We start from the raw sequence: 16,264 nt of genomic DNA, 5'->3' as shown, positions 1-16,264 counted from the left end.
GTTTTGGTTTTATTTTTAATTGTTTTATAAATTGAACTATAGTTATAATATTGGTATTGTATGGACTTATAATATAGTGCATTTGCGTAAATAATATATGTAAAAAAAAAATTTTTTATATTTTTAACAGGATTGTAAATTAAAAAAAATACTTTTAAAGAAAATATTTTTAATAAGTACATATATATTAATATGTACAAACCAATAGTTCCATATTCTCATTCATTAATCATTAAGTACAAATTGTGCGATGTAATCGTCAATTTTGAATATCAGACTTAATTTATTAATTATTCAACATAAATATTACTTATATTAATGAAACCTTAATGAAATTAATATTATATATTGAATATATATGGAAGACATTTATAAATTTCATTATATTACAGTAACAGCCTGTGAATGTCCCACAGCTGGGCTAAGGCCTCCTCTCATTTTTTAAGGAAAATGCATTGGAGCACGCTGCTCCAATGCGTATTGGTGGAATACACATGTGGCAGAATTTCAGTGAAATTCGATACATACAGGTTTCCTCACGATGTTTTCCTTCACCGTCCAGATCGAAATTCAGTGGTGCTTGCCCGGGTTTGAACTCACGATCGTCGGTTAAGAGTCACGCGTTCTTACCACTGGGCCATCTCGGCTTTTTATTATTTCGGAGTTATATAAATCATAAATATATAAAATAAATTAAAACTAAAAAAACTGCAGTGATATTACAAGTTATAGAAAAAACAATGAATCTGTATCATTATTTTATTGTATAAAGTTGATTATGTATTTAATTTAACAAAAATTTTAACTATGTACTTGGTTTCTTGTAGATTCTGTACATTACATATTTTAATATTAACAAAGAACAATTTAAAATATAAATATTTATTAAAAAGACTAAAAAGTATGAACTACCGAACAAAAAATTATATTTGTCTATTCACGTCCGAGTCTAAGTCTAGCGGCGCAAAAAAAAACAAAATAAAACAAAATGGCCGCTCTCAGCCGTAGTATCAAGTTACCTCAGGGGCGGCCTGTCAGCGAAGATACGTCATTTTGTGCTTCAGCCTGATCGAACCCGACTACCCATTTTATACCCGTCTATATTGACCGAAACATGATACTCGCTGGGGCTTCTTCGCTATTAATTTTACCAATATTTATCGTGAATCGAACGAAAATTAAAGAAAATATTCAAACAAACAAAAGATTTTCGTTTGATTCGTATGCAAGGATATTTTATTATACTTTGTATTTATACTGTTATACTTCTTTGTATTTTAACAAAAAAAAAACCTAAATATCTAAAATTATTAACGGAAGCAAAACAATACTTCTTTATCTTATCCCGAAGGAATTAATTTTTAACAATTAAAATTACTTATAGCCTATTCCAATCTTTTACATTTTTAGTTATTCATAATTCACTGTTGGAAATAGGCCCAAAGATCACGGAGCCAATCCACTGATGAACATAGATCGCTCCCTAGGAGTACAACCTGCCTAAGCTCTGAGACCTCCTTCAGTTGCCCGTCCTCATCATCATCCTTACGTTATTTACCTAACCGCCATCTCCACTTTAGAACACGTCTACCCCAAAAATATTTTTATTACCTTACGCTAACATTTTATTTCTACTTAGTACCGGTTATTAAATATTTTTAATATAATTATTATAATATACGACAGAATTATGTAAATTAAATATATTATTTGATCTACAAATATCCCATTAAAAAGTATCAAATAAATATACATAAAATTATATAGTATTTCCATCAAAGAAAGATAGACCTAATTAAAATAAATCGCCAAAGAGTAACCTTACTAAATTATTATCAACGGACATCAAATTATTTTTCATCCCCATGTGAGGGATTTATTAGGCACCTTATGGCCTTTTCTGTACCTTTCAACGTGTATGCAATGTTTCTTAATGAACAATTGAGTAGTTAAAACGTGAACGCATAACAAACAAATTAACTCTCATTTTCGTATTTATAATATTAATTAAGTCTTAGTGGGAGGAAATGTACTAATGGTAGTAAGTAAATAATTTAATTTAGAATGATTTTAATGGACGTCTAGTAAATGCAATAGACTATTGTAATTTTACAATAATTTATACATCTTATAGCCTATTCCAACCACAGAAGGAATAATGACAAATAAATAACTTTGACATTCAATTGACGCAATGTCATTGGTCGAGATCTTGAATAATCTATGGTATTCACAATGGATTCGAGAAAATGTGGCGTTTTAAAAGCTGGTGAATTTGAATGTTGTCGGAATTTTTGAAGTGAAATTAAATTAGATGTAAGTTATTAAGTTGAATAGTGTTGAATTATAAATAAAGATACGTATATTAATCAAGAACAGCGCATAATATAGCAGTACTATTCGTAAATCGCATATAATACGCAAATCTAAGGTTTGCTCATCTTTACTCCTTCGACAGGAATAGAAATGTTGCCAGTGTTTGTCTGCTATTTTACTGGTGGTAGAGCTTTGTGCAAGCTCGTCTGGGTAGGTATCACCCACTCATCAGATATTCTATCGCAAAACAGCAGTACTTAGTATTGTTGTATTCCGGTTTTAAGGGTAAGTGAGCCAGTGTAATTACAAACACAAGGGACATAACATCTTAGTTCCCAAGGTTGATGGCGCATTGGTGATGTAAACGATGGTTAACATTTCTTACAATGCCAATGTCTATGGGCGTTGGTGACCACTTATCATCAGGTGGCCCATATGCTCGTCCGCCTTCCTATTCTATATAAAAAAAAAAGATTTAATTTCCGCTTTAAAAAATAATCGTATAGGACATGGGTTTGTCGTTATAGGCAGAATCTTTAAGTGTGTTTGTCTATAACGTGTATAGGACAGTGTTTTATTTTAAAGGGTTTTTCCTATAGCTAGTGTTTATCACTAGTGTTTAACGTGTCGTACTAACATGTCCGCTGTCCGCAGCGGCGGGGCGGGCGACAAGGCGCTGGACTCGTCCACGGACGACGACAGCGACGCGCCGCACGCCGCGCCCGCGCACGCGCCGCCGCTCTACCCGCTCTACGAGCACCCGCTCGCGCACCTGCAGTACCACCACTCGTGACCCCGCCGCTAGCTGTAGCGGTGACAGAACAAATTCGATGTTCAATTTCATCAATTGTAATTATGTCCGAGCGACTGAGGTCGGCGTTACCGGGACTCACGTTCACACTGTAAAACGCATCACACCCTAAACGCATGTAACCGACACACCCACGTGTTCAAAATGACAGCACAACACGACATACATTCGATTAATTAATATGTAAATCTAAAGAGAACTCGCTTCTCACTCGTGAAATTTCGATAATTCACGATACACTATTGGAATACGTGTATCCTTTAAATATTATTATTAAATACAATATCGCATATCACTTTACATTTCATGATAATATCTGCGTTGAGATTCTAGTTGGTTCTTACAGAATAGCTGTAATATTTCGTTTATAAACTGTGTGGAGTCCATTTGTATTCTGTCATATATAAAGTACATTTTAATTAAAATAATTATTTATTCTTAGTGAAATTTAGAATCGCTTTAATATGTGATTATCATATATTTTGTCCATAATCAAATACTGAAAAAAAAAACATTAATTGATTCAATAAAAATCACTGATAATTATAAATACTATAAGTATACAATTTTTATTCTAATAACATTAAAAACATAATTAACAAAACATTAAAATTGTAACTAAACATTTCATTTAAAATGAAAATAAATGAAATTTAAATGTATGTCTAATGTCTCTGACATAGGTATAGTCTGAATTTGTGATTAAAAAAAAAATTGGCTTCCTATTGTTATACTTAGTTTATATTCATCAATTAACTCATAATGTAAAATACTCAGGTGTTAAGCAATACACAATATTATTGTAATTTAAAATAAACTGCCAAATTTATTTATATGTTTGTCGCATTTTCATTTTTAAAGTATTAATGAAAACTCATATTTTTCATTAACCGATTCCACTCGTTTCCAATACGCTAATCTAATTCGCTACGACCATAGCTTTGCGTTGCTATTGAGAGAGTTGTAGTACAAATGTTTTTTGCATATTCAGCATTCTCATAAAATATTAGACATTTAATATAACGAACATTTTGCAATCGCCTGAATTTCACAAGAGCGCGTCGTCTCTGAAGTCCCAGGTTCGATCTTGCCCCATATTGGTACCCCCGTTTCTAGTAAAAACCTTATATGTAGTCGGAAAGTAGGATAGAGGATATTGTTTGTTATAGTTTTAAAAATATGTATCGTACTGGGTAAAGTGTACTGTAGTATATGAGGCCTAGTATATATGCTTAGACTAATATAATTTTACTCTTATTACTTCAAATGTCAAAGTAGGGGTCTTGGATATATAAATTCAGGCTTAAGTGTGTTCATTACCTATTTGGCTATCTATTTTCACAAGTGTGGTCGTAGCTTAAGATTATTTCACATTATGAATATAGGTGTTTAATCCGTTATATCCCAATATTTAAAACGATCATTTTTTGAGCTTAAAATGGCTTAAAATTGATTACTTTTATTTATTATATATTCATTTAAATGTAATTCTAAGTGTAAATATAATAATTATTAAATTATAAAATATATCAACATCTTGTAGATATATGTAAGTTGAGTATTTTGTGATCATTTATACATTACATAACATTTAATGTATTATAATAAAATAAATTAAAATCATATATCCTACATTGATTTGAACATTTTATAACAATTTTTAATAATAGCATTTGACGATCTTGTAAAAAAAGAATTGCTCAATTGTGATATTATTTTAATTTTTTTTTATTTAAAATAAATAAATAACACGCGACCGAAGGAAAAGCTTTTTGCGTTAGAAGCGTATCATTCAAGTGTTACATATAAAAAGTTGCACACGGAAGTATCACTTCAAAAATAATCACGTGCATTAATCATATAAAAATATTTAACGAGGTCGTAAATAATTGAAATAAAAATATGGATCAACCAAACAAAAAAAAAAAACAAATAGATTTTTTTATTATGTATTTTATTCGTAAATTCATGACACACACACATATACATACATATATATATATATATATATATATATATATATATAGAGGGAGAAAGTCATTTTCAGCATCAATTTGTGTAAAATAAAAGCCAGAGCACCATAAATGATGAAATCACCAATTATTTTTATTAATACATAGGATTATGTGATCATTTTAAATTCCTTTTTTTGTTATATATAAGGTGATACATAACACAAAACAATGTAGGGGAATTATAGGATTTGACTTTAGAAACTTTTATATAAAAGCTATTGTGCATATACATACGCTTGTCCTGACTGATTCAATCAATCAATGCGCTAAAACTACTGAGTCTAGAAAATTCAAATTTGAAATGTAGGTTTATTTTCTGACCGTTAAAATTTTGACTTTAAAGGGGGGTAATGGGAGGTGTATGAAAGTCTTTAAGGGAAGTTTTTCCCCTTACGAAATCGACAGTTAATTTCATATAAATTTTAAGGTCACTCGGTGTGTTTGTCGCGTTAAATGTGCTTGCGTGTGCGCATGCCTGCTATGGACCTTTGGCCTGCACGGTATAAACAATTGTAATAAGTTAATAAACTATTATGAATACTGCTAAAATTATCTAAATATTTCACAAATTTTATTAAAGTTACTTTATCTTTGTGTCGTATTTATATTGAAGATGTTTTCTCTGTGTATAATACTCTGTACACCACTGAGGGTACAAATTCATTTTCAATATTATATTATCATTTTTATTTTAAATGTAAACCATTTTAAGTGTATAAAATAGTATAGTGATTTTAATTGGTTATTTTCACAACAAATGTATCGTTTTAATTATTTATTTATTATATGAATTAATTTAAGGCTTGTATTGTATAAATAATTATAAATAAAATTAATCGTTATTTAAATGTAAGTATTTTTAAAAAGAGGCGTGTTGTTAAAAAATATTGTTTTATTTCTAATAAAGTAACCTTTAAATGTCCCGCTGGGTTAAGAGGTCGCCGTTTTGAGGGGCTTGGAGCATATTCTACCTGGCTACATCAATGCGGGTAGGTGGATCGTGGCTGATCATTCGACATGCAGTGTCCTTCACCTTCGAGATGATAAACAAAAACTAAGCACATTAAATAAGTAGCTTGCTTGGTTTGTAATCGTCACGGTTCTCGATATAATTCTTAAATTCGTTTTCTAGACGATAAACCATATATATACTTTGATCTATTTTTATATCATATAAGTCTATTTTCTTTAGTGTACATAATATATATGCGTAAATAATTTCGTCAGTTTTATAAATAACTAACTGACCTATAAGAAATACCAATAAGCGACAGTACCGATTTTGATGTAACTTTTTTGATTACATTATAGATTTCTTTTTATTTGCCGGGAAGGCAAATGACTCCACCTGATGGTAAGTGGTAGTAGAGTTCAAACGCGACGACGGCCAGTACAGTCGGGAATGTTCTGCACTAGCCGCCCCCGCCTTGCCGGCCCGCAAGATGCCTCTTCACGCCTCGTTGCGATTCATTTGCGTTTGATTTCATTGATAATGAATAAGGCAAATTTGTAAATTACTTTTGTATCGTGTTCATAGTGGTATGTAGTTTACACCAAAATATATTATAATGGACACCCTACACATGGTGATAAACTGACAAGATATACTTGTGTATAATTACTGGCTTGTTCACTCTTAATAATACAATGTATAGTTTGATTCTAGACTGCCTCGTTGGTCTAGTGGCTTGATGTAAGACCGCAGACCCGGAGGTCCTGGGTTCAATTCCCAGGTGGGGCCAATAAAAAGTTATTGGGTTTTTCTGTCCGAAAATTCTTAGTAGCAGCCCGGTGTCTGGAAGTTGGTAGTGTGTGTGTGTACTTCCTTACCGTTGGTTGGTATAGGGAATAGAGAGTGCGCCTGTGTTTGCGCACACACTCGTGCACTATAATATCTCCTGCGTAGTTGGCTAATCTCTCTTGAGATTGGCCGCCGTGGCCGAAATCGGCTTGGAGGACATTATTATTATTATATAGTTTGATGGTAGATCAGCTATAGAGTTGATGGTATGGGTGATGATAATGTCTTTCTGACCAATTTCGATCACGGCGGCCATTATAAGATAAAACAGCCAAAGGTTCAGGAGTTATTATAGTACAGGCGCATTTGTGCAAACACGGATTAACGGCACGGCAATCCGATATCTAAAAGAGTTCAGGCGTAGGACCAACGGCTTCACACGTTTTCCGAGGCACGGGAGTGTACACACTTCCAACTTCCAGACTCCGAACTGCTTTTTAAAAAATTTTCAAGGGAAAAATCCAATAACTTTTTATTGCTCCGACTAGGGATTTGTCAATGAAAATATATATATGAAGTTTACCAGAAATGACAGAGTATGGTTTTTTGTTATTTAATGATGAGTATGGGTGTTGGAAACGCGATTAAGGATCATCAGTCATCGGGAGTTTTCGAAAACTAAGACAAGTAAGGGCAAAACGCAGGACACACTATCAACAGGTACAAAAACGAAAAATAATTAGAAAACAAAGTATATAGTATATCATCTTATTATAAATAATAATGTATGTGCAATATATATATATATGCAATATACGTATAGCCATTTATAAGTACTGAAATTAACAATTAAATATAAAAAATAAAGCTCAAAAATGAAACGGATAGGTCTCTGGAGTTACAATTAATAATACATAACGATTAAATATAAAAAAGAAACAATAAAATAATATTTAATTAATAAAATTTAATCCGAGATGGCCCAATGGTTCGAACGCGCGAATCTTAACCGATGATCGTGGGTTCAAACCCGGGCAAGCACCACTGAATTTTCATGTGCTTAATTTGTGTTTATAATTCATCTCGTGCTTGACGGTGAAGGAAAACATCGTGAGGAAACCTGCATGTGTCTAATTTCATTGAAATCCTGCCACATGTGTATTCTTCCAACCCGCATTGGAGCAGCGTGGTGGAATAAGCTCCAAACCTTCTCCTCAAAAGGGAGAGGAGGCCTTAGCCCAGCAGTGGGACATTAACAGGCTGTTACTGTTACTGGTATATGATTATTTTTGTGTCCGCAACGATATATTTTTTAAAACTTAAACGAAAAAAAGGTAAGTGTGGTGGAGTCTTTAAAGCCTTATTCGGAGATTACGAGACGCTATACTAATAGCGATTAATTAAGGACGGGTGAATCCGCAAAACATGACTAGTATTGTTTGAACTACGACTTCTTTGTTGATTTTAACTATAAACGTTTATGGAAATAATATCAAAATAGGTTTATGCTGATGTTGTTTTTATTTTCTAGGTCGCACATGTTAGCTTAGGACACAGGTTTTACAATCTTGCAAAAAAAATACAGTACAGTCGAAAACGATATTATACATTATAAAATATTGTTTATTTTTTTATTTTTTTATAGAAATTAATTGTATTAAAAGGGAAATGAATGAATGCAATATTTTTCTTTATTTTAGAATAAACTCTAGAGGGACCATTTGGAAGTAAAAAGGCTTTTTTTATATAATATAATAGTGTGACCATATAAAAAATATATGCACTTTGATTTGAGTCTGCAATCCTCAGCTATTTCGTCATTCAATATTAAAATATATTCAAACATTACACATTTTTAAAGATGTTTTTTTTTACCATAATAGCTCTGACCTTTCAGATTACAGAAATAAGCAAATAATATTTCTTACAGTAACAGCCTGTGAATATCCCACAGCTGGGCTCTCAGAAAATTTGGAGCTTATTCCACCACGCTGCTCCAATGCGGGTTGGTGGAATACTCATGTGGCAGAATTTCAGTGAGATTAGACAAATGTAGGTTTCCTCACGAAGTTTTCCTTCACTGTCCGACCGAATTATAAAAACAAATTAAGCACATGAAAATTCAGTGGCCTTGGTTTGAACCCACGATTATCGGATAAGATTCACGCGTTCTAACCAATGGATCATCCCGGTTCTCGATTCTTATTTATAAATAACTGTATAAATATATTAAGTAATGTGATAAATATTTAGAGATAATTGTGTGAAGTTTTATAATCGACTGTACTTAAATTAGAAGAAATTGTATTTAAGCGAAATTTCGATCGATTTAATTATAGTTATTCAAAGTGTTTCAGAAACAGCACTCGACGAACGGTAAGTCATATTTTATTATTATATGTTATAGTTTTCTTATATAATAAATAAAGTATGGCCAACTAGCCAATGGGCCAATTGTAAGTGGTTACCAATAACCATAGATATTGACAGCAAGTCATTCTATTCAACATCGCTGTACCGCCAAATATAAGAACATCTGAGATGTTATGTCCCTTGTCTTTTTTTATAGAATATTCTTTTTATAGGCCTGATGGTAAGTGGTCACCAACGCCCTTAGACATTGGCATTGTAAGAAATGTCAACCATCGCTTACATAGCCAATTCGCCACAACCTTGGGAACTAAGATTTTATGTCCCTTGTGCCTGTAATTATACTGACTCACTCACCTTGAAACGTTGATAAAAATTATTGCTTTTTGTCTATAAATTGTATGTTGTATCGTATCTACGATATAATGTAGTTTAATATTCTCAAATTTTGAAAAAAAAAGGTAACCAGACCCGGACTTACATATCCAAGTCCCCTAGGCATTTTGACATTTAAGGTCCTATTCCGAAGGGGTTAGAGTAAAATTATATTTTTGGCTCGGGCTCCCTAGATAGGCCTTGTAAGACTAGGCATAATTCCGGAGCTGGTAACTGATACAAATTAGGGCCTATAGTAGTTTTAAAACCATTACAAGCTGTAAAGTAGCCAAGTAACAGTCTATATATACGTAAGTGACATGAAAATATTATTTTTTATTGCTGTGAACTATAATTTTATCATATATATTAAAATAATAAGTTTGATATATTTTTATCTACGTCTGACTGGGTAACATCTGCAATACAGCTCTTTAATTGAAATTTTATGTATATTAATTTCAGAAAGTCCTGCTAAAAAAATCAAGATGGTTTCAAAATTGTTCCCCATACTCTTCATACTTCCGGCGATCTACGCTAAAATAGAAGTGGAAATCACCGCTAACAATAACGAAATCAAGGATGTCCAGCTAACCGGCGGCTTCATGGCTATCTTAGGCGAAAAGGACAAATTCACATTCGGTCTTACAGAAGAAAATTTAAAGAAAGCATTAACTAAAATGGGAATGAATCCAGACGACATGTTCTTCAACAGTCCCACGCCTTGGGGAGACTTATTCGAAACGTTAAACTGGGAACCAACGAGGATGTTCTTTGAACCGAAGAAAGCTAGCATTTTATCTACAAACTCCGAACAAGTTTTGATTAAATCGAAAAACATTCGCAACAAAAACACCGAACCGATAACTCTTAAGGTAGACATGAAACAATTCGTTAAGAATACTGTATCGTCAAAATGGAGCAAAGAGGGCGATTTGGAAGTTGGCAATATCCTACACAAATTCAACTTGAGCATGCCAGAAACTGAAGATTTCACGTTCATTTCAAATGGACTTGAAGATGTGGAGAAATTTGTACCAATGACTCTTGGGGGTGTGTCTGAAATAAATCTGAAACCGAAGCAAGATGTTGTCGCAGAACTATACGCTACGGCTAAGCACACGATGGTAAGAGTGGATTTCGAGACCAGACTAACTGGAAACGTAGCTATGAACTTCGAGAAAAAATTCGAAGGCCATCGTTTCTGGTCTGTTGATATCAACAACCTTTTAACAGCCGGAGAATTGAAGAAAGTTATGCATTTCTCTGAGATTATTGAAGTTGTACATTTCACAGAACCTAAGATCTTGGTTAAGGACGCAACGACAGGCGAAGAGATATTTTCAGTTCCCTTAAATATGTCTTGATTTTGCCGTAAATAAATATTTTAATGCTTAGAAATTGTATTTTATTATGTCTAAAAAGTTTTAAAGAACAAAAATCGACTTCAAAATAATAAAATTTGTTAATAAAAAAATATGATTAAATACATTTAAAAATCTAATATCAAAATAGTTCGTTAAAAGTGTATTTAATCTTGTAATAGCGCTCAGTGTCTAATTATTGCCTCTACTGGCGACAGGGCTGGTTAATTTTTCGCCCAGAGAAGTCATATTAACAAGACAATAAGTCACATTTAGTAAATGAAATATTGAAATTTGCCTTAGGTATTTAGTATATAATAATTAATATTCAAAAATTGAACGAATAAAAAGAGTATCAAGTACCTATTTTTTGCCAGTTATCAGTAGAATCTTCTAGTTTCGCATTTAAATAAATAATTTAATATTACTTAATTATTTAATATATTCATAAAAACATTAAAAAATAAGGTTTAAGTACCAATAGATGATTACATAGAGGAAAATAAATATACTCAGTATTCGACGATTACAATACGCGATAAATAAAGTTGCAAACATACAATAGTGGCCAACTAATTAGGGACAATAATTTTATGTGAGTACATGTTTTTTTAAGTCAATATTTCAAGTAAATCCGTAGAGCTTTGAACATGCTTACTCTATTTTTGTTTATTATTAAGCTCCCTTGTAATAATAGAAACTTTTTACAAAATAAATTCTAGTTATCTCATTTAAATAAGTATAAACTGTTTGATACTTATGTGTTGCGTTTTTTTTCCTGGCCATCTAATTAAGAATATTATGACATTTGCGTTATAAATTTAAATTTTTTAGAAATAAATACTTTTTTTTTCTCGTTCTGCTTAATTTTGGTGCCAATTTTGAATTTGTTGTCTTGAAATTATTATTTCTTGACTCAAAATAGGTAAAAGCAAAAGTTGCGATGCTACTATGCGAAAAATTAGAATGCCCTAAGAAATTTTTACATTAGACCTATGACTAATGGCAGTGCCAATTGGTGTTATTATATGACGAGACAAAGATATACCTAATTTCTTTGGATGGTAAGCAGTACGTACGGCGTCCGTCAAAAGCAGCGATGAATCCTAAATACACAAAAAAACCAAGTAAAGCATCAACATCAAAATTTAGGGCTGCTTTTCGAGACTCGGAGTGGGACTAAAAAAATTGAAGGCACTCTAGATCAACACCGACAAATTTTAGAAGAAACTATGCTGTCTTATGCTGAAGAGAATCTTCCTGTTACGGGACGTTTCAAAATGACAATGACCCCAAGCATATAGCATATAACATAGTCTGACAGAGTGTTTCTTATAAAGGAGTCTGAGACGGTAATTGACTGGCCAGCAAATAGCCCAGATTTAAACCCCATAGAGCACATGTGGTTTGAAGTAAAGAAGAATGTTGCAACTCAATGTTCGAGAACAATACACCAGCTCTACAACTTTCAAAGAGGTTTGGAACAACATTTCTGCAGGTACTTGCAGGAATTTATTAGCATCCATGCTCCGTCGATGCCAAATGGTTATAACCAACAATGGTAACCAGACGGGTTACTAAATGTTTTTAGAATATATTTAATTAAATTAACACTAACAATAACGATAAATTGGTAATTTAATAAATTATTTTTAATGTGATTCCTGATAAGATGTTTTGTGTCCTTAATTAGCTGTCCATGTTTTCAAAAAGTATTTAATTTAACCGTTGAAAAAGAAAAGATCTTGTAAACAGTGCCTTGATTTCATTTCCAGCTTTATTTAGGGTTAATTGTGCTTTCATTTAAGTACCAAAATAAGCATCAAAGCTCTACAGATACACTCGTAATATAGACTTAAAGTAAATATTTACTCACATATAACTTGTCCCTGATTAGTTGGTCACGACTTTATATACTATTTTGCGAGAAAAACAATAACTAATTTTACTTTTGCCGGTTCTTTTTGGTAGAATCTACATTACAAATAAGTAGTTTTAATTTAATTTGATTTCAATAACAAAACGTTTCAAATTCTGGTATGTATATTAACTTTCAGAAGCCAGTGATCATGTACGTGAAGACAAATAAATTGGAGATAATAAATAAAAATACGATAGTGTTGCTTTATACATTTTATTAAGCAATTTGAGCTTTACATAAGTCGAAGTATATAATTGTTCATTATTGAAAAAAATAAATAAAACTACGCTAAAATATTCTAATTATTCCTAGTACATAATGGCGATAGCGTAACGAGATAGAAGTTACATGGATATCGTCACAGCAAAACATCTATCATTGCGAATTACTTTAAAAGCTCTTAAACGCAATTAGCTTATATTTATCAAATGGTTTTGATAATAGACTTCTAGTGATGTTTTCTTTTTAATTTAACAAAAGTATCTACACTCGCAGTAAGATATTAAATAATCATTAACACTAAACGATTTCTTTAAAATAGTCATTATTTTTTGCGTTTATTGTTATTCGATTTTTTTTTTATTTATGTCAACTAACGAAGCTTGGTTTAGATATTATACAGCCGTACTTATAAACTTTGTTTAGTGGGTGATTAGTTAAGCAATGAAATGAAAATGATGATGAAAGCTTTATTGTTTGAAAGAGAGAAATCTGTGTTTAACTAAACAGACGCTAAGCAACGTTTTTAAGTACAGGTAATATTTGAAAAAATATCGAATAACGAATGATTTATAGATTATAAAGTACGTAAATGTCATTAAACAATTATCAAATGTCACTTTCGTCTGTCAATTCTTCTATCGTATGTCAAATCAATAATGAAAGAAAGAGATAAATCAGTATTTTAAACATTCTCTAAATAAATTTTATAAGTAGGTAAGGCCGCATATCGTTAAATATTATTAATGTAATAAAAAAAATTGCAATAATTCAAAAATTCAATTATTCTGATTCCTCTTTACTTTAATTATATAGCATATTATATATCACAAATAGAACTATATATGTTTAGATGGAGTATATATTTTTTACAATAATGATTTGTTTGTGTAAATCCCTAATAACAGATGCGAGGAGCGTTTGTTGGTTTGTTCATTTTACAAGTACAGTCTTTATTTTAACTTGTGTGTTTTTGCAGTAATCCGACATGACAAATTTAAGTAGTATATACGTTATATTTTTTTCCAAATTTAATTTCAATTACTTTTATACTATTCAAACACAGTTCATATTGAATATAAATATGTATAAGTCACCGTAAAATTCTAAGAAAATTGGTAGTGTTGCCGTGTATAAAAAATCCAACCGGGTTGTAAGCTGACGATACTTATGTTTATAATCTTTTAGATTATATTAGTGTTTATTTAATAGAAGTTACATTAAAATACGGCTTGAAATAATAATATTCATAAACTGTCGAACTATTAAGAAATCGTGATTAAACAATCAAGTCCCGACTTATATTAAAGCGATAGTGTCAACCACTGTAACTACAAAATGCCGAACAACGAGTATTAAAAAGTGCATATCTGAATAACTTTCTTGTATTCTATTTAAAAAAAAACCTGTAACTTCTATAGCACTCATATTAATACTAAAAAAAAAATTGTAACTTAGGACTTTTTTCAAATTTTAAATTGGAATTTGTAATAATGTACATACGACCTTTTACAGTTAGAATAACTTAATATTTGAGTCGAATGAAACCAAAGGCTATCTATAGACTTAGAAAAAATAAAATAATTTTAAGATATATTTATCGTAATAAACGAACCTTTTATAAATTTTATACATATACCATTTATAATTCGATTCGCTAATAATTCCGTTGTATTAATTTATATTTATTTATAACAAAACATTATTCCACATAACTATTTATATCAATTTTAATTTTAATTCGAACGCTCTAACGACTTTTCTCGAATCCATAGTGAATACCACAGATTATACAAGATCTCGTGTTTGTTGTGTGATGTATATTACTCGCGTTTAATAATATAACTTAAAATATATAGTTGAAATGTTATGATTATCAAAGTCAATATCGCATATCACTTTCTGACATTACACAATAAATAGCTGTAGTGTAAAAATTATAAAATAATATTTAATATAATAAAAACTTATTTTTTTATTACGCAGTTTTGATTATACAATTATAAATAGCTTATTTTTGTCAAAAAACACACGGATAGCCTTTCATTTTATACGACTCCAATGGCAACATTATGTTTAGCATATTTTATTCGACAATTAAATTCTCCCTTCCACTTAACCCTTATCTCTCCATGGGGCCATTTTCAACCCACCACTCAAATCACTCGAAACTAAAATCTATAAATTTAAAGTTCTGTACATGTATGGGTTAAGTTTCTTAAAAGTGGGGAGGGCAACATATATATAGAGGTTGGAATCGAAACTGCGATATTAAAATCGATACTTAACCCGTATACCATTGAGTAATTAAGGTTAATTTTGATGTTTAGTCTATAATGTAAGAAAGAGACTTGACAAAGTCACGTGACGTAGAGTAAATAAATATGAGACGTGTGACGCTCATCAATATTAGCTCAGCAATAAATAAACTCGATTATTACGTAACGGTTTATTAACGTGTATCTACATATGAGATGAACATACGTATATATATTTTTAGTTAAACCAATAGGTCTGTTTGACTTATCACACTAAAAAAATATATCAACATCGTCAAAATCAACATTTTAAATTTAGAAACGATATGGGGTAGAAAATATTTACCTCCCGAGCCCCCTTTTGATGGGGGGCTCAAAATGCGGACGTTAATTTTAGTGCTATTAAATAATGAGGGCCATAAGTGTGTTGCCTCAAAATAAGAGTATTTTTTTTTTTCGGGTAACCTTAAGAGAACAACACAGGATACAGTTTAGACATACTTTTAAGTTATAATTAAATAATAATTACAGACTTATATTATATTATTAAATACAACAGTCGAAATAAGACAACTAAAGCTAGCGTATGCACTATACATTGGTAGAATGTCCGGCCCAACATCCCACACACCACTGGGCTGCATTCCGCTGCTGTTAAGCAATTAATCGACCACGCATCGTCATGGATCATACAATATTTCACATACATAAAGTAATTTTGTTCAATTTGCTGAGTTTAATAAAATGTTTCTGAGAAATAATAATATATATATATATATTATTATAATATATAGATGGGAACAATCGAAAGCCATTTTTTTTAACATATTCTAAACATCAAGTACCTTCTTTATAACATTACATATTAACTATC

General features: G+C 31.2%; 2 protein-coding genes across 2 annotated transcripts in view; both read left to right on the top strand.

Annotated features, from left to right (window-relative positions):
- The window catches only part of LOC126778563 (homeobox protein SIX2), a 44,517-nt gene extending 40,862 nt beyond the window's left edge, over positions 1-3,655 (top strand). The window contains exon 7 of the mRNA XM_050502232.1: positions 2,971-3,655. Coding sequence (XP_050358189.1) covers positions 2,971-3,109 — 139 coding nt within the window. The 3' untranslated portion in view covers positions 3,110-3,655. The remainder of the gene's footprint in view (positions 1-2,970) is intronic.
- Positions 3,656-10,097: 6,442 nt separating this feature from the next.
- On the top strand, positions 10,098-11,018 carry LOC126778549 (spherulin-2A-like). The gene has a single exon (XM_050502215.1). The coding sequence runs from the start codon at positions 10,117-10,119 to the stop codon at positions 10,993-10,995; it is 879 nt and encodes a 292-aa protein (XP_050358172.1). The 5' UTR covers positions 10,098-10,116; the 3' UTR covers positions 10,996-11,018.
- The last annotated feature ends 5,246 nt before the right edge of the window (positions 11,019-16,264 follow it).

Source organism: Nymphalis io, chromosome 26 (assembly GCF_905147045.1).
Source record: "Nymphalis io chromosome 26, ilAglIoxx1.1, whole genome shotgun sequence".
NCBI classification, from domain to species: Eukaryota; Metazoa; Arthropoda; class Insecta; order Lepidoptera; family Nymphalidae; genus Nymphalis; species Nymphalis io.
The sequence above is the reverse complement of the archived record's forward strand: the minus strand, read 5'-3'. Positions and strand labels throughout refer to the sequence as shown.

What these genes read in the sequence shown, in the direction of transcription:
- LOC126778549 (XM_050502215.1), top strand. Translation starts at nt 10,117, where the DNA reads ATGGTTTCAAAATTGTTCCCCATACTCTTCATACTTCCGGCGATCTAC.